The sequence below is a fragment of the Prenolepis imparis genome, unplaced genomic scaffold (assembly GCF_030444845.1).
Source record: "Prenolepis imparis isolate NDT839.2.m4 unplaced genomic scaffold, iyPreImpa1.0 SCAF_3, whole genome shotgun sequence".
NCBI lineage: Eukaryota > Metazoa > Arthropoda > Insecta > Hymenoptera > Formicidae > Prenolepis > Prenolepis imparis.
Window position 1 is genome coordinate 20815252 of NW_028141161.1, and position 19115 is coordinate 20834366.

A 19115-nucleotide genomic window follows, 5' to 3' on the forward strand; every position below is an offset into this window, starting at 1 on the left:
TCTAATCGAGTGATTGACGCGCGAAAATTAATCGTCCGACCTGTCAAACAAGAAACGCCAACGGAAACAAGACTAATCGTCGGGCCGAATCTCGCGGTGAGATTGTTTCTTATTATTCCGCCATGATGTATAAATTCCCTGCCAATTTAGGGATTAACTTTCGACACCCTCGTCTTCCGTTGACCGAGTCAGCGTTTTCGGGGTTGAAATCCCAACTCGTGATAAGAAGGGTGAGAGTTCATGGGCCCCTTGGTCGGGTGTTAGAGAAGAGGAGGGAGGAATAAGGCAGTAGGAACGTTAATCGTCGGTCGGAAAACACAAAGCCGAAAGAGTGTTAAGGTTTCTAGCTGGAAACTCGTGCCAGTCGCCATCTCACCTTCTGAGTTTCTTCTCACCATCCCACCCTCTGTTCCCCTCCTCCGCGATCTCGCTACCCCGCACCCCTTTCCTTTATTCGCTAATTGTTTTCCAATGCTGTCGTAAACAAGTCGCCGTTCCTAAAGAGCCTCGTAAAACAACGCGTAGCAACGCGAAACCCGGGCTCGTTTGTAACGAGCTGACCTATTTTTAGTCACAACTCTCGCGACTAATTATCCTTCAAATTCGCAAAGCGAGGGAAATGGCGGCGGTCTTAATTCTCAAACGGTGCATAATTTATAACATCGCGGTAGAATTGAGATTTTATCGAACGTAAAATTCATTGCGGCGTATCTCTTCAATTTTCAATAACTCACGGTGCTAAAAAACTGTACAGTGTCCGATGATCGATCGCTTTCTAATAATTTGCGATAACATTTATTTCGCGCCTTTCGTACTATTTTGTGTGTAAGTATAAGTAACAAATATACGCCATATACATCACGTTTAATAATGTGATATATTTTATAAAAAAAATATATATACATATACTTTCTCTCTTTTTTTTTTGCGCGTCGCGTGTTATTCCTCTTTTTCTAACTGACATTATTCTTATCACGGCAGATGTTGGACGTGAAGGAGGGCGGGAGAGGGGTGTTCGTCTGCAGCAGCCCCGGTCCTGATCCTTACACATCGCAGGACCTCTATAATCCTGTCTACGAGGAGCTCAGCAACGGTAAGTGCCGATAATCGATGTTTACTTTGGACGGCTTCGCTCAAGCGTCTCCTTTTACGTGCCGCGGTCTTTTTACGGAGAACATCGCACTGGAGAATCTCGAGAACAACAATGGGACGGTGGAAAAAGGGAAGAGTTAGAAATATTTCATTAAAAGATTTAATTTCAGAGAAAAAAAATAACTTGAATTGGACGCGACTTTGAAAATATGCAGTCTTTTTCTTTTTTTCCACGTACGTTATTTTTGCAGAATATTCGTCAAAAACTGAGAAAAATAGGATATATCTTTACTCAAGATTCCTTCGGTAGATAATCTTTAGCAAGATAATGTGATTATCGCTGAAGAATAAAAAGAGGAAATAAGTAAAAATATAAATTAATCTTCAGCGCAAACAAAAAAAAAAAAAAAAAAAAAATTATCGTCTTAGCTTAATCTTAAGATAGGCTAGTCTATTCGGTCAGCCGGGAAATTGTCATAGATAAAAAAAGAAAAAATCCTTCCGAGATCGTCGAGATATCCCCGTCGTCTTCTCGGCGACGCGTTGTAAAACGACGTTCACATGCAGACGCAAATCACGCACTCTCCTTTTAGATGAGACTCGCCTCTGAAGACGCAAGGAAGGTATCCTCGGGATCGAATATGCCCGCGGGAAAAACGCATAGGTATGGCACACGAGTATACGAGAAAGTTTTCAACACGGTGTGTCCGTCTGTCGGTTGGCTTAACACACGATTAACATACGGCTGTGTTGAATCCCGCCGACTAACGCGCGCTTGCGAGACTTCCACGTTGCTTCCTTCCCTTTTTCTCTCCTATCCTGGTACTGCGAGACTGCATTTATCAGAATAATCCGGCAGATTCGTGCATGTCGCGATTTACGGAAAGATCTACGGTACGGGAGATTTACGGGGCAAAAAGAATCGATGGAACTTTTTAAGGGCATTCCAAGTGAAAATCTGCGTGTCGCAAAAGTACACTTTACGAATGTAAGATTCGCGTGGTTCAATGACTTTGCGCGGTATTGAAAATGTGCGAAAAAGAAAGAAGGGAGGATTTATGGTGACATTACGAATCTCATAAGATTACAAAAGAATCTAGATTTTTGTAGAACAAAAAATGAGTAAGAATGTTTGCGGACGAGAAAACACGGACTCTTTCACGATTCGGATATATAAGTCTTTAAATTATAGAAAAGTCACGGTGAGAGAAAAAATTTATGAATATAAATTTCTATCTATGAATTGTGGAATCAAATCTACGGACTTGAAGGACTTCTTCAAGCGTTCATTAAAAATTTATAGGAACAGATATCTAAGTAGCTTCTAGAAATATATGCTCGAGAATCTACGAATTCAAGAATCCATAAGATTCTTAAATTTGTAAAACATACAATCTGCGATTAAAAAAAAATACACGCTGAACAACAAAGCTAATTCAACTCTCTCGAAGATCTATTATATTGTAAATGTATAATCAGTCTGAACTCGTTTCAAGAAACAAGATTTTGATAAATGCAATTTTACATTGTGTCTTCTCGCCTGTTTCTCTTTCATAATCTCGTCACAATCATTTCTTCTTTCTTTCTCTCTCTATCTATTTATCTATCTATCTATCTATCTATCTTTCTCTCTCCTCTCTTTCTCTCCCCGTAGTGATCCCGCTCTTCTGTGCCGTCGTGTATTTTACCGAAGGGAGATAAGCGTGACACGACCTCTGACTTATACTTCCCATTAGTTGAACGGCTAATTAGTATGGTGATGAGGCTTTCGACGTTTGACGAGGACCCGGTAATCGAATATACATGCTGCACCGCGTGCATTAGTCGTAACCACGAGCCCGGCCCGCGTGTGTATATATACGCTATGTATGCGTCGTCGTTCTCCAGTTTCGAGACGAGGGAGAACATCGATCTCGAAGGGGGTGGTCCTGTCCCTCGCGGGCTTGCAAAAACGCTAGGGAATTCAACGGATCGTTCGGATTCGCTCGACGATCACGTCGACGAGGAGAGGATAACCCGCGCGTTCACGGAATTGATCAAATTGAACTTGTGTGTCAAATGAAATTCTCTAGTCCTGACAGAATAATTCTCGGAGAAATTATTTTAAAGCTATATTTTTTCCATCATGTATAATTTACAGTCTTTGAAATGACAAAATAATTTTTAAAAATACAAGAATACATATAATATTTTTTCTCTTGTATATAATTATATTATATAAGAGTAATTATATAATATAATACATGATAAAAATGTGTGTGTATCTTTTCTAAAAAAAGGCATGTTCAGTCGATTCTTGCAAGTATTGCTGTCTCTTTTCCGCGATGCTAATTGGCTGTTTCACATTGTACGTTATATTTGTAGCATCGCGAGGGTTAGCAGTTTGACAGTTTGTTCAAAATAAAATAAAATAATATATTTTAAATAATATGTTATAATACTTTAAACTCGATTAATATTTTTGACAGTTATCAGCTGATTTCTGTCAAAAAATATTAATCGCGGATAAAGTATTATAACATATTATTTACAACATATTATTATAATTTAAATAATAATATTTTATAAGTAATATTAATATGTTTTAATACTTTATCCGCGATTAATATTTTTTGACAGAAATCAGTAGATAACTATCAAAAATATTAATCGAGTTTAAAGTATAACATATTATTTAAAACATTATTTTATTTAATTTTATTTTGAACAAACTATTAAATTACTAACCCTCGCGATGACAGCCTCTCGATGCTACGAATATAACGCACAATGCGAATCGAAACAGTCAATCAGCATCGCGGAAAAAATGCAACAATACTTGCTAGAATCGACTTAACATGCCTTCTTTAGAAAGGGATGTTATAATATTTTAAATTCGATTAATATTTTTGACAATTATCAGCTGATTTTTGTCAAATAATATTAATCGCGAATAAAATATTATAACATATTATTTAAAACATGTTACTATTTTAATATTTTCAACATATTATATACACCCCCATTATACCGCTATAGAAATGTTATAAACAATTTCTCACTCACCGTTACGTACAATAGCGCAGTTGTAGTACACAGCACATTGATCTGAAAACAAAATATTTAAATTATGAATATACATATGTGTATGTCGAATATTTTATAAATGCAGTTTAGAAAAAATATTTCTATTTTGCATACCTCACAGTTGCCCCGCTGTTGCCCGATGCTTCCCCGGGCCTCCTCCTCCTCTTGGTCTATGGTAGCACTCACGACACTCGCGAAAAGACGAATAATTACGATTGTCCGACACTTTACGTAGCACTCTTGACACGCGAAACTTTACACGGCACTCCCGACGCGCGACACTTTACACGGCACTCCCGACACGACGCGTGAATCGCACTGTGTATCGCAATGCTACCTGTAACAAATAAAATACATACATATATTAAAATAATTTTATTATTTCGCATTATAACATACACAATATAAATATAAATATGTAAGCTAGAATATTTAATTAGCAAATTTTCGTTTTATTAATATTTTTGACAGAAATCAGCTGATTAAAGCGTTAATTTGCTAATTAATTTTTAAAATAATATGTTACAAAAATTAAAATAATAATATGATTTAAATAGTGTGTTATAATACTTTAAACTCGATTAATATTTTTGACAGTTATCTTATTAGCTGATTTCTGTCAAAAAATATTAATCGAAAATAAGGTATTATAACCTTATATTATTTACAACATATTACTATTTTAATTTTTATAACATATTATTAATTTAAAATTTAGTTAGCAAATTAATGCTTTAATCAGCTAATTTCTGTGAAAAAATATTAATCAAATTTAAATAAACTTTATATTGTTTTTTTTTTAATATAATTTTTTTCAACATAAAAATCGAAGAATGGCGCGCGTTTGTGTTGTTCTGGTTTTAAAAAAAATCATTTTGCAACTTCAAAGACTGAAAATTATTTCACAAAAATAAAAGATATTACATTTCATACATTCATGGACAGTATTGACCTATATTTGAAAATTGAGTTATAATAAACGATTGTCGTGTACGGTTATTTGTATGTATATAAATATATTTGATCGGAACACAGCTCAAGCTATTGTTGGCTAATAACATATCGCGTTATTTATTCGGAAATCCAATGACGGAAATTGCGAATCGGGATATATCTCGGTCGGAATCGACTTGTTAACGGATCATCCTCCTATCATATCCCTCCGTAGAAACACCGGAGGATATTTCGAGAGGACACTCGCCGTCAGATGACTCAGAGGAGGAGGCTATCTCGAACGGTTTAATGGCCAACGGAACGCGGACTTAATGTCCGAGAGTGGAGCTAGACAATAACACCTTCAATCTGCTCGAGAACAGTTCGGGGGCGCGATACGTCTTCTTTTCTCCGTCTCGTTTTGTCGATTTTATTCGTCGCGCATCTTCTCTCTCGGCGGGGGATAAAAAAATTAATGGAACGCCGTCCGTTCAATTTTTCGTGAAACCGATTTCGCGATCACAAGCGCGCGCGCGACATTTCGGATGTGTATTTTCGTTTTTTTTTTTTCCTTTTACGTCGCGATTATTCGTACGACATTCCCCAATTTTTTTTTAACCCTCGTACACGCCCCACTGTGTCGTTAGTATCGATCGCGGCCGAACGTTCGTGTTCGACGGAATAACGCGAGGCAATTAACGGAGGAGAGAACGGCGAGACGAGAGACCGCTCGCGCTCGCGTTGCCGAATTGACGAGAGCGAAATTCCTGCGCGAAACCGAATTCTCTCGGCTACGCCGAAATATCGGCCGAAATGGACCGTGGGTTATTCCGACGATTTAACTGCAAAATCTCCAATCGTTCAAGATGCACTTTTTTTGTTTTAAATGAGATTTGAGCTTGATACGATCTCCAGCTTGTTCTCGCAAGCGAAGCCGAATCTCCCCTTCCCATGATTGAAGAAAATAATTCTATTTTAGACACAATTGTGTTTTTTTTCTTAAATGTGGAATGATACTGCAATCGCAGCCCGCATGAGATTATATGTGAGGTATCTTTGTAAAAAAAACTCAATTTCATTCTCACAGTTACGAAATTGATTAAAAGCTTTCAGAATTCTATATAAAACCCTTTTTTTAACATTATTAAGGAAGAGAAAAAAGGTGTATAGAAATAAATTTTTGTCTTTTATCAGAGAAATATGTATATAAATTTTTAAAAAATAAATAAAATTTGTAATATATATACATATATATTTAAATATTTAAATATTTCTTTAAGATATTTTCTTGATCAATTTCGTGAGTCACCGTATATCGAATAATCCACATATCCCGCAGTCTTCTCATTTTGCTAAATAATTTATCTCTTCAGGAAGATTCTAATTACCCGCCTGATTAATTCTCATCGCGCGTTGCCGCGAAGAATACTCTAGTTTCTCAGCGTCCAATTAATCCTGCCCGATTGTCGGACAGATTTTATTCGCGATTAATTGCCTTCCTCTTTCACCCCTTCTCCCCGTCTCATCGCAGTGCTAAGTAAATTCTAACGAATCCTCTCTACTCCGCAGGGGACCATCCGGAGACGGACGAGGAGAGCGAGCTGAACGCCCGCAACCGTCTACATCACCATCATCATCATCATCGTCACCATCACCGCGCGTCCAACGCATCCAAACCGGCGAGCGAGGATGAGTTCGCCGAGGACGAGCTGTCGGTGGGAGAACCGTCCGAGGCGAGGATGCTCACCTCGAGCGGGGGTCCTGCTTGGGGTACATGTCCCGCAGGGGGCAGACAACCACGTGAGCGACGCGGCCGCAGCCCCAGGAGTCTCGACCGACGTAGACGGGACAAAAATCACGATGTGGGCGAGTTCCACGAAGGCATGCTGCTGGACGCGCTGCTTCAACTCTATCCTAGCGTCGCGGGTAAACAGATAATTAAGCCATAATGATGTTCTAGCGAAGAGATGAAAGGAGGTATGATAAGATGATTGGAAAGATTAAACATTCCAGGAAATATTTCTCGAGAAGAAAGTAAAGTAATATCGCTCGACAGATTTCGTAATTGCGAGACGTTAAACTAACAACGATATATTTGCTCATCCTCACGCTGTAGATGTTTACCGTTACTATTAGCTGACGACACATAGACTCTGTAGACTCCCATCGACGTTATTCCTTTTTGTCGGATTTTTTTGGATTCTTCGAACAACCGTATTTCTACTTATTTCTCTTTACTGTTTGTTGTTTTACTGTTTACGCTTATTCACTGTGTACTATTTCCGTACAATTTCTACATGAATACTTTGATTCGGAATTTACTGAGATTCATTGCAACACGATCTATGTATAAAACTTGTATCTTCTATTTATTTCTTCATGAAACCGAATGATAGATAAATTCGTACTGAAACTTTCTGGATTAACTTTTCTCGCTATTCTTGTTTTCCGATCTTAATTTCGAATATCAATTTTTATCTTGACAAACTATCTCGACTTTCTATTTTGATTTTTACCTGTACTATTTAATTTTGGATTAATATTTTAATTTCATCACGTGATATGTACATTTTATATATATTAACTAAATGTATATTTTTGAAACTTTGAATGATTCGAGTCTCCGCTTCCAGGTGTGGCTGGTGCCCGAACAGGCAACAGCATTACTCAACGTCAACAGTCCGTCCCGTCGGTTGCGCACAGGTTACCATACTTTATGCCGCCTTTGCCGGCCGCACAAGTCCCGCGGCTCGAGGAGAACCCTTACGAAAGCGTACCGGTGCTGGGTCCGCTGCATCGTTACTCTAGCCAGAACAGAAGTGGCAAGGAGCGCTCAAACCGCAGCGTCAAGTCGTCCGGCAGCGACAAGTACAAGTACCTGTCGTCGCAGCAACAGCAGCAGCAACAGCAACAGCAACAATACAGCGGCGATTATTACGGTCTGCAGAATCAATCCGATGTCACGACGCCGCTCTACACCCAGGTAGGCGGCGAATACTCGGACACGTATTCGCAGCCGACCGACCGGCTCTTCGGCGACGACAAATACAGCCAGCCGGTGTACTACACCACTAATTCGACCCGGGACGCAACGTGCGATCAGGTGACCACCGCTGGCAGATTGTACCAGGGCCAACCTGACAGCAGTTTTGGCAGCGACAGCGGCTACAGCCATCACACCTCCGGCACCACCGGTACCAACGGAACTCGCGGCAGTAACTCCCGGACGAATCATCGCAGGGATAAGCACCGAAACTCTAATCATTCGCATCACTCCGGGGATTTCATTATGTCCTAATGGAGGACCGACCTCCTCGAAATGTATTCTCGTTAAGGAAAAAGAGAGCGAGAGTGAAAGAGCGAAACTATAAGAGTCTCGTTTCTGTCACCGGCCACGATGGATTGACGAGCACGTTCGTTAATAGAGAGAGCGCCGATTCGGCTGTGCTAAACTGCTGTATTTTGATACTTCGACGTCCATGGTTAAGAGTCAATAAGAATATCTTGGTTGCTACGGCTGATCGAGTCGCGATGATCGTGACTTGCAGACTTGATTCGATCGTCGGAGCGACGAGGAAATTCGCGAGCAAGTGACAAGATTAGGACGAGAGAAACGCAGTGATCTCTTAGTGATTTATATATATATAGCCGATACGCAAGACTATCTAACAAATTTATTTGTAATCCAAGACTCAGGCTGGTACCAAAGGACGCTAACAATTACTTCTATCTTTTTAGTCTAATCGTTTGTAATTTATATGTAGAGAGAAAGAGTGCGTTAATTGGAACGAGTCGACCTCGTCCTCATCGTCACCCGCAAATTGTGCGACTACCAATCGCAAAGAATTACAAAGAAGTAGCGAAGTCAGACAGTTCTATTGCTCTTTCAAGCGACCCGCAGACAATTTTGCAAATAAACGAAAGCGGAAACACTCAGAATCCGACATTCGTATCAAAAGTGTTGAAACATAACATTGATTTTCACAGAAAAGAAATATTTAAAATAGTATATATAAGTTGAAATAGTATTAATACGTAGATGATAGTAAAATAGTACCGTGCTAAAGTCAACAAATTTGAAATATGCATCTCTCAAGAATAAAATTATAATTTAAATGATTTTAAAACTATTTTAGAATTATTTGTATTAGTATTAGTATTTTAAAACTATTTTAAATTAAAATATCTATGAGAGAAAAAAATAACGATTTTAATTTAATTTTCTTAATTCTGATCACTGTAACATTTTTATAGAAAATTCCCACATAATGTATTGCTAAGCTAAATACAAGATTGTTTAAATAGAATTGCGCAGATTGCCGATCAAGCGTATGTCGATTATGGGTGCTTCTCGCGGTCAGATTAACCGATCCACTGCCAGTTCTATCCTAAACGACCGGGCCTGTTCACCCGGCCGACAAGTTTCGTACAAACTTTGATACGACGAAACCTATAATTAAATTTCCGAGATCCGCGTCTCTCGGAGGAGCGGATTCGATCGCATACACTGCAGGCGACATTAGACGGTACTATACGATCATGTCGCGTTTCTAGTCCGATAATAATCACTTTTCGTATCGGTTTAGGGAGCCTTTATACACACACGCCAATAAAATTCTCGAGATATATGATAAATGCACACACACACGATAGACTAACACCGAGTCTTTGGACTATGCTGTAATCATTGAAAAAAGGAAGAACGATATGTGCACGTTGGAATTTGATCAATCCATTAGATTACGACACAAGCTGTGCGCTTTCTATTAGTTTTGCGTAAAAAAATAAAAAATATTGAATTTAAAAAAGATAATTTAGTTTTAATTATATACAATCAATGTATTATGAACATTATGTAATATGGAAATAGGCGTTCCGAATTCAAAGTCCAGTACCAAACAATGCCTTGTACTTAAGTAAAAAGTTTAATATTTCATACGCGATCTATCAGAAATAATTTAATAATAATAATAATAACAATAAATATATTCTTTTCCTAAACTTTCAATTTTTTAATATTATTATCATCAGTTTTTATAAAAAATAAATAATTTATATATAATTCCGATAAAAACCATATTGCGATTATCTAATTGAAGTATGTATTATTGATCTATCCGACCAAGCAAACTAGTGATAATAAATTGATTCAATCTCAATGTTCTTAAATAGAAAATCCTCTTTTCTACGACAATATTGTATAATGTATAGAGTAATAGATTTATGGAAGACTATCCAAGAAATAATCCCCAAACGGATATTATTTAGACCTCCAACTTGCATAAAACATGTCGGAGATTATAGTTGCCACACGCACGACTAGCACGAGACTAGTACACCATTACACTAAACAAACGTATTCGCGTTTTTACAGCCAGAGATTTCAGGCGTCGCGCGCGAGCCTTTTATTTTTGTAATTTTTAAATTACGGAAGCGTAAAACCGTATAGACTGCTGAATAAAGAGAAAGAGAGAATAGAAAGTTGTGGGAAAATTTTATCCCCGAGAAAGTGAAGGCTTTCTCGATGAAGCCTTGATTCGCGCAGCGTCCGTTTTGACATCGAAAGCCACTGACGACCATAAAAATCCTCTTTTCACAGTTCGACCTCTCTCGCAACGCGAATCGCTTTCTAGTGGAAGCAATCGCCGCGATCAGCTTCGCTGACGAAGTCGACATTGTTGTCGTTAATAACGTAACGGAACCCGCGTCATGGAAAATTCATGAGCCGAAATCATGGCACGCTCGCAACCCTATACTCTATTACGAATCGGCCGGCCGTTTGGCGAACGCCGGCTTTATTGCGGACAAAGGCCCGCGTGCGAATGGCGCAAATTACCCGCGTGCATTATTAAGCACGCTATTATCGCGATCAGTTGCATTATTATGTATACGAGCGTCGATCAACGACCTTCGATCGGTAGTCGCATGGATTCGCGGGACGCTTTGATTATTACAATTTGATTGTTACAAGCCGGCGTTAATTTGTTCCTCAGGATGTTACTTTGTCCCGCTGTAGAAAAAAAAGATTGTCATAATTGGTTGGATATATAATTATTTTTAACAACATTGGACCATTTGATTACATGTCAATCTTTACGTTAACATAATTTTAGATTGTGTAACATAATTTTAGATTCTCTCATTTATTACACATCAGAATGTAATTTTATGCAGAGAATAAAATATTTAATAAATTACGGTGCACTCTAAACTAGTCGACGTTAGATTGAATAAGAACTTAAAATATAAAAATTATATAATGTAGAGATATCGATAGTTTTTATACAACGAAACAAAGTGACAGAAGCCCGGGGTGCAAAATTATTCGAATTTTCGATATATAGCGAGATAAGATGAGAGTCAGGCGATACAAGAGAGTGAGAGGAAAAAGTGTTCGAGGGATGTACAGGCGCACGTTAGTACACCGTATAAATACCGCTATCACCTTATACATACCGCACGTGTAAGAAAGTAAACGGCGAGCCATGTAAATAGAGAGCCGGGAGGAAAAGTTCCACCCGTGTGTAGTATAGTTGTACTATATAACGATATCGTTACTGAGATCTTTTCCCGTGCGTTGTGCGTGCAAAAACGAAAGAGAACAGAAATGAAATTTAATATATACATAAAAAACTATATATGGAAAAAAAGAAGAGAGAGAGAGAGAGAGAGAGAGAGAGACGCGAAAAAAGAGATTATAAAAAATACGATAAAAATATAATTTTTAAATTATTTGTAATGTCAGGCGCGCGCGTCGCAATCACGGCGAACGCGACAAAGGAAAAGGGGGAGAATTCATTGTATCTTTTCCCCCTTTTCAGAGCGAGAGGGTCGAAAGACGAGCAGAACGAAGAAGATAAAAAGAAAATCCTCTCGCGAGCTTCCCTCTCGCTCCTCCGATATAGTGCACGCTCTCTTTTTAGACGCGCCTAGACGCGAATACCTCAACACAAAAAAAAATAATCACTCTGTTGTAAATATAATTTTATATGTACGAGCGCCAGGAGAGATTAGGGTAGTTTGCGCGATCGACATAGCGGGGCCGGTCCAAGACATTGAAACTGCGAAACCCAAAGTAGTGAAAAGGGTAGACTTTTAATTCTCATTCGACGAACGCGCAGTTCCTATTTAATCTAATTATAAAGAAAAAAAAATTTACGCGATTCAATCTTGTGGAAACTTTAAGAAAACAATTGCATTGCACTCTAAAACATGTAAAATGTTCATGATACAAATTAAAATCTCTAGTATTTTTAATTATTCATCAATGATTTGATCACAAATATGTATTTAATAAAATCTAAAGATTGCATATAAAATAAGAGCATTATTGAAAATATTTAAAATCAGAATGTCCGACCCTGTGGTGCAGCCCCGAAATAATATCCCGTTAATGCTAATAATAATTCACTCGTGTGAATCGAAATCAAGCGAGGCAACAATCGCCTATGTTTTTATATGAGAAAATCGATTTGCGCGAGTTTATATTGCACGGCAAAGAAATTTGTTAATCGCGCAACATTACCGGTATAAAGTTATGCCAATGTAACGCTCTTGAAAGTCATGCTGTCGATTATTTGCTTAAATTATTCTAAATATATAGCAATAATGTATAGAATATTTTTCGCTCCTTTAAATTTATTTTTATTATTACATCTTGAGTTTGACTAAATTGCACAAGTATCTTATCTTCATCGATTTAAGGATAATCAAGACGACGTTTTATCAGTTTATTGCTGATTATTTTCTTCCATTGTTTCGCGTCTACGGTCTTGACAAATTATAGAAAATTCCGTAGACAAGTTAAATTAATCGAATAAGGAAAGCATGAAATAGTTGAATAATTTCGTACTGATTTAATTAAGTAAAGAACGTTGTTTCCTTTGTCGAACAAATTACGAGCAGCTTATCCGTAAAATATTATTTAATTTACTATTTAGTTAATAAGTTACGATGGTAACGAATCGTACTGTGAAGAGACTTCGTAAATTACATAAGTTTATTCGGAATCCTTCGAACATGTTCTCAGGAGCGAAATTTTTTATTGACTAATTAGTCCAATTCCTGAAATTAAGCTAAGGCAGCTCTCAGCGTTCCTCAGGAAGTATATTCTAGCCGAATAAAATAAAATTATAATTGCGAGAGCATGACTGGCTAGGGCGCGAGAATGAAGAGGGAAGAATGAATATGTACAGTATGTACTTATCATGACGAGAATCATCAAAAAGAAACACTGCATACAATCAAAGAATGCGCACAACGTGAAAATGTAAGGCGATACGGAGATCGAGAAAGATCGGAAGAGAAATTGTAGAATGAAAAAGGAAAAAAGAGAGACACAGAGAAAGAGAAACAAAATCGAGGAAACGAGAGGCAGAATTACACGCTTTCATGTCTTATTACGTCCATGTTGATTGAATGTTTCGCGATGTTGTTTTTTATTTTATTCTTGTGCATAGCTTGTATGATACGTACGCTGAAAGTCTAAGTTATTATTGTTTTTATTTAAGCGAACGGGAGAAGTCGCTCTCGATCAAACTCGCGAATCTTTGTTACAAAGATCGCGATTAATTGTTGCATATCGAGTGTAGTGAGTGAGTGAACGAAGTATGCGCGAGATGGGCCATGAATGATCAAAAAGTATCGTGTATTGAAGAAAATAAGTCGAATATAGATTATTCATTAATTTTATTTGCATACACTTGCACATAGACTATCTAAATTAAATTTTTGTAATAATATCCGCTCATAATTGACTAACATCTTATCCATTATTCATTTATGCAGAAAAATTGATTTATTCAAATTTTAAAAATGTTGCATAAAATGATGTACAATGTATAATTTATTTGTAAAAATTATGGTATGAAATTCAAGAACAATGTATGTATATTTTATCTGATAAATTTGTATATAAATTTGCACGAACTGCTGGATCACGCATAGACCGTTTAGCGCTATATTTTATTTGTAAAATCGTTATCTTTCGTTCACCATCTCGACATTATTTTTTATTGTTCCCCGTACCACGTGCGCAAAGATAGCGAGCTTTTGCAGAGCAAAAACATGAGTGAGAAAGAATTGAAGAGAGAGAAAGAGAGAGAAGAAATGAAGAAATAAAAGAGATAATGTATGAACGAAAGTTAGAGGTAGAAAGAACGTTTCCTTGTACCTTTTCAAACGCGTATACGAGTCGCGAAGTTATTATTATTTATTGTTGCGTTTTAAGGGGACGGGAGAGGCACACTTTCCCCCGCCGCTCCTCCTCAACAGTCCCATACTTTGATACCGCTATTTCTTAGCGGCGGTTTTAGCGCTATAGACAGAGGACACATAGGCACTAGTATCTCCTAGAGAGGAGGTAACAAGTAGCATCTCTTGAAAGTTAGCTCGCACGGGCGTTTCGCTCTTTCGTCGTCTGCCTAGGATGCTACCAATCGTGTTCTAAGCGCGCATTTAACGCTAAACGTAGCTGTCCGAATCTCAAAGCGATCTTCAATTTTTGAAAAATAAAACACGCAGTCATACAATTACATTTAGCGTTAAATATGGCTGTAAAAAATCTTGTCCCTATTCTTATAGATTGCAAGCTAAACACTGCCTTATAAAAGTGCTAAATGTAATTGTTTAATTTTTATTTCTTGTAGATACATTGAATGTCATCTTCATTAAATAAGTGGAAACTAAACTCATTATTGATTACAATCACACAATGACTTACGTCAGAGATTGAGAATTATTTTTGCTGCATTGAAAGCGTTAAATGTGCAAAGCGCGTTTTATCTCGTTTCGTTCTAATGCGAATTAAATCTTTGTTTAAGTCTGATCTAACTTCATCAACAATTCAACTCGGATCATCTAGTCGCGGGTTGGCGTCAGTAACTTAATTGGTCAATGCGAGACCCTTGAAGGTCGTTCGAACTATGGTAATTTAATCTACATCCGATACCATTTAAGCATCCCAAGTTCACTGTCGCGGTGGACCGAAGGTCGATCGACTACGAGGAAGATCCTGGAAGAGGAGAATCCTCGCGGACGATCGACCGGAATCGGCGTCGACGAAAGAGCGGGGCACCAGCTCGCAGAACAGGGTAACTAGTTCTAACATCTATCTCTTACGTCTCAGCTAAGGAACAAGAAAAAAAAAACTCTGTCACACTCGTTCACGTCACGGTATCACAATACCGCGGCCCGGCATTCTTTAATCACGAAATGTTGGCCGAGACGGCAATCTCGAGACATTATCACACACCTTCGTACTAATAAACGATTTACTATTCAATTTCACTCGTCGTCTATCATTATTTTCACCCGATCATATTGCGACTTCAAGTTCATATTTTAATAAGGAATTAAGATTTCTTATTATTCCAACTACAAATATACTCCTTTTATTTAATAAATTAAAAATTGCATGTCCCCGATAGATGTATTTCTCATAGTACATATGAATATTTAAAAAAATGCTATTCAATTACCATTATAATCATTATATGTATATTATAAATCTAAATCTTTTATGTTTTGAGATAGTTTCAATTATAATTTTTCATATTATGTTTTTAGATATTGAAAAAATCATAAATCATGTAAAAATTGCAAAAGATTTATCAAATTGCAAAATATACTACTTGTTCATATTATAAAAAATTTGTATTTTAATTAAATAAAGATTAAAATGTAGGTAAATGCAAGCGTGTAGGATATATCTCTTACATTACAATATACATAATTATACGTGATTAATATTTTTAAATTTTTCATATAAAAATATAAATTCATCAAATATCAGTGAAACTGTATTTTCAAAATATAATATCAATTTCACATATCATAAAATATTTCAATTACATAAATGTGTGTACATGTGGTAGCTCGTTACCATTAATTATGGTAAAAATCAATCAAGTTAAATGAAGGTAAGTATTTGAGAAAGCGGTCGAAAATGGGAAGAAAATATAATATACGTTTCAATTGTAAAAATATGAAGAAAGCTGCAACTTCAACGAAATAGACAAAGGACAAGAAGAGAAGACAAACCAAGATTGAATTAAGCAGAAACTTTAAAAATTCAAGAAATATGTCAGAAAGGTAATAACAATTTAATCTCCTACTGATACTCATATCTCTTTAACTCAGTTTTGATAATATATTAAAAAATCAATTTATCATGAAAAATCGTCAACAATCAGATAACACATTTGTTCTCCGATATATCTAAATATGAATATATAAAAATATTTTACATGTGTAATACAGAGTATACATATTTACACACATTATATTATATTATACACATATTAATATAAAAGTTGGCGTACCAGAAGAGGGAGTGAAGGGAGCAGATAAAAGATCGATTAATATTCACAAGTAAGAATAAATGATAAATTACTCACTCCGTCCGTCGTTTCGTCCAGCATCTCCTTAATTTGCGGCTTCTTTTGATCCTTCCGCTAGTCCTCCATGACACTCTCTCTCTCTCGCACACGATTAACGCGCAAAACCATTTAATTTCGCGGAAATACAATCGCGCGTGTGTTAATCACTATAAGTACGATGATACGCGTGACACTTTACACATCGCTCTCGATATTAATTGCACGCGACGCTCGTTTTATCGCGACACGGCGAAGAAATAAACGTCTCACGAGAAGCTACGATCCGTTCGGCACGCGCGTTGCTCGCAAATTGGCGCGAGAATGACGAGAAGCGCGCCAATTTCATGCCAATACGTTGGTACACCTGTTGCTCCTAAGCTGCACTTTCGCCACTTTTTTCACGCCGATAGAAAATATAATATATATATGTATACATTCGCATTTTAATATATAAGATATAGATCGTACGATTGTTATCTCGCGTTATACGATATAAATGAATGAATACACTTAAAAAAAAAAATTAATATCACGGAATATTTATGAATATAAAATATTTTATTAGAAATATTTTAATTTATTAGAAAATATAACCATTATTTCCGACTAATTTCCGACTACTATTTCGCGTAAGAGATTTATGGATTTTATGTAGAATACATATATGTATGTATGTAGCAGGAATAACTCTCGCGAAATACGATGCGTTTAAGATACGATTGATGAATGTCGAACCACTAATTACGGCTGTTACTTACTAACGAACCGCGCGTCGCGATGCCGTGCCGACCCGCTCCGCTTCCATCTTTGTATGACGTTTCACTCGAAAGTTGCGATTGCGCTGCCAATTTCATATCGATATCTCGATCGAAATTCATATCGCATGCATTTCAAATGCATAAATCTAATAGCATAATTATTAATGAATCGTGATGAAATGGATGTATCGATGCGAGATAAATTCAAAAGCGAGTATCATTAAAGAAAGAAAATTATCTGTTGTATTATATATCACAGTAAAACAATTTAATATTTCCCTCTTTTTTTATTCTCTCTTCGGTTTCTATTTTATAAATCACTAATCTATTTTAAAAATACTAGCTGGATATAGATTTCACACGTCCACGAGTCGTTAATCGCATGAACTAATTAATTGCAGGCCAATTAATCGCAGGTAGGTGATCATTCATCCTGCGATGATTATCCAATAAACATATTCGATCCAATGAAAAACAATCAGCATGAATCCGATAATGTTCTTGCTAGCACGCAGATTACTATTACAAAAGTGTTACCCTCGCCTTCACCAAGCTAATATATCAGCCGATTGTGTGCGTGCCGCTGTAAACTCGTATACCCCGATGTGCCCGATTTAATCATGTAATTGCGAGAGAGCGCTCTTAAATCGCCGTCATTACATCGTGCGCGCGTCATACGTGAACGCGTGCAAATATGAGAAATTCGATTGTTTGATCGGTCAATAAAACGCGCGCGTATATACAGGGTGTCCGGTAATAGTCGCATCAACCGTCGTGTGCAGATTCCTGGGATCATTTGGAGACGATTTTTCCTTAGCGAAAATGTCGAGGGAGGTCATTATTTTTTGCATGTTTTCAATTTTTGCCATCATGTATCTTTGTAACTAAGCCTTAAATTAAAATTCTATTAAAGTAAACTCTACCTAAAATTAACTGAAGAATGTGAATTTATTATTATTTTATTTCCACAAGGCTTAGTTTGCGAAAAACTCTTTATTTTCAATCGCTTATAACTCGAAAATTATTGGTGTCTCGACATTTTTGCTGAGGAAAAATCGTCTCCAAATGATCCCAGGAATCTGCACACGACGATTGATGCGACTATTACCGGACACCCTGTATACGTAGACATACATTGGATCCTCTGTATATCGTTAATAATTAAATACGACGATGTGAGGGAAACGTTGTTTTAATCCTCTCATTACAATCCGCGAGAACAGTAATCACTATCGGTCGCGGTCATTCATTGCCAAGTCAATTATGAGAGAGAAAGAGAAAGAGAGAGAGTATTATATCGAATTTTCGAACGGCGTGAAATGGAAACAATGATATTTCCAGTTGTATCGGCTTTTCAGGCGACAATGAATGCAAATCCAGTATATCAAGAGGAGGTAAAAATATTGGAAGAGTGCACAAAAGGTTTAGCGGATTTCAAATTAACGTTGCCCTGAATTACACGTACGCATAGTTTAAACTTTGATCTAAGTTTAAAATATTATTGGAAAATTAGCCCATAATGATTTTCTAAAGATATGGAATCTAATCTATGTTCCATCGCAATTTTTGCGTGAATCGTATGACGTTTCAATGTGCAATTTGTTTTTGGAAGATACCTTTAAAGCACTCGTGCATTGCAGATGTTTTTCTTCCGACAACAATAAATAATTATAAACAGGTTTAAAAAATAAATTGTAGAAAATCTTAACGTCAAGTAGAACAGCGCACAACAAATAGAACAATATTGCAGCGCGTATATACAATTACTTGTCGGACTCAAAGGCATTAAATTCAATTGTTAACGATAAAGTAACGCTATATATGTACGCTGTCCAGATACTTCGGAAAACAAAAATAAATTCCGCATTCATATTTAGGCATTGTAAAA

At 36.9% G+C, this 19115-nt stretch overlaps 1 protein-coding gene and 1 long non-coding RNA gene across 7 annotated transcripts in view; one reads left to right on the forward strand and one right to left on the reverse strand.

The window, feature by feature from the left end:
- Pxb (putative Hedgehog signaling attenuator pxb) overlaps window positions 1–15373 on the forward strand; it is a 499142-nt gene extending 483769 nt beyond the window's left edge. For all 6 annotated transcript variants that reach the window (XM_083034387.1, XM_083034389.1, XM_083034388.1 and 3 more), the window contains 3 exons: window positions 982–1093; window positions 6661–7017; window positions 7725–15373. In XM_083034387.1, coding sequence (XP_082890513.1) covers window positions 982–1093; window positions 6661–7017; window positions 7725–8389 — 1134 coding nt within the window. In that variant the 3' untranslated portion in view covers window positions 8390–15373. The remainder of the gene's footprint in view (window positions 1–981; window positions 1094–6660; window positions 7018–7724) is intronic.
- Window positions 1–16859, reverse strand: part of LOC145934113 (uncharacterized) — a 36363-nt gene extending 19504 nt beyond the window's left edge. The window contains exons 1-3 of the long non-coding RNA XR_014424993.1: window positions 16488–16859; window positions 4273–4495; window positions 4138–4179 (exon numbers count right to left, since the gene is read on the reverse strand). This is a non-coding gene — a long non-coding RNA (uncharacterized LOC145934113). The remainder of the gene's footprint in view (window positions 1–4137; window positions 4180–4272; window positions 4496–16487) is intronic.
- Between the last annotated feature and the right edge of the window lie 2256 nt (window positions 16860–19115).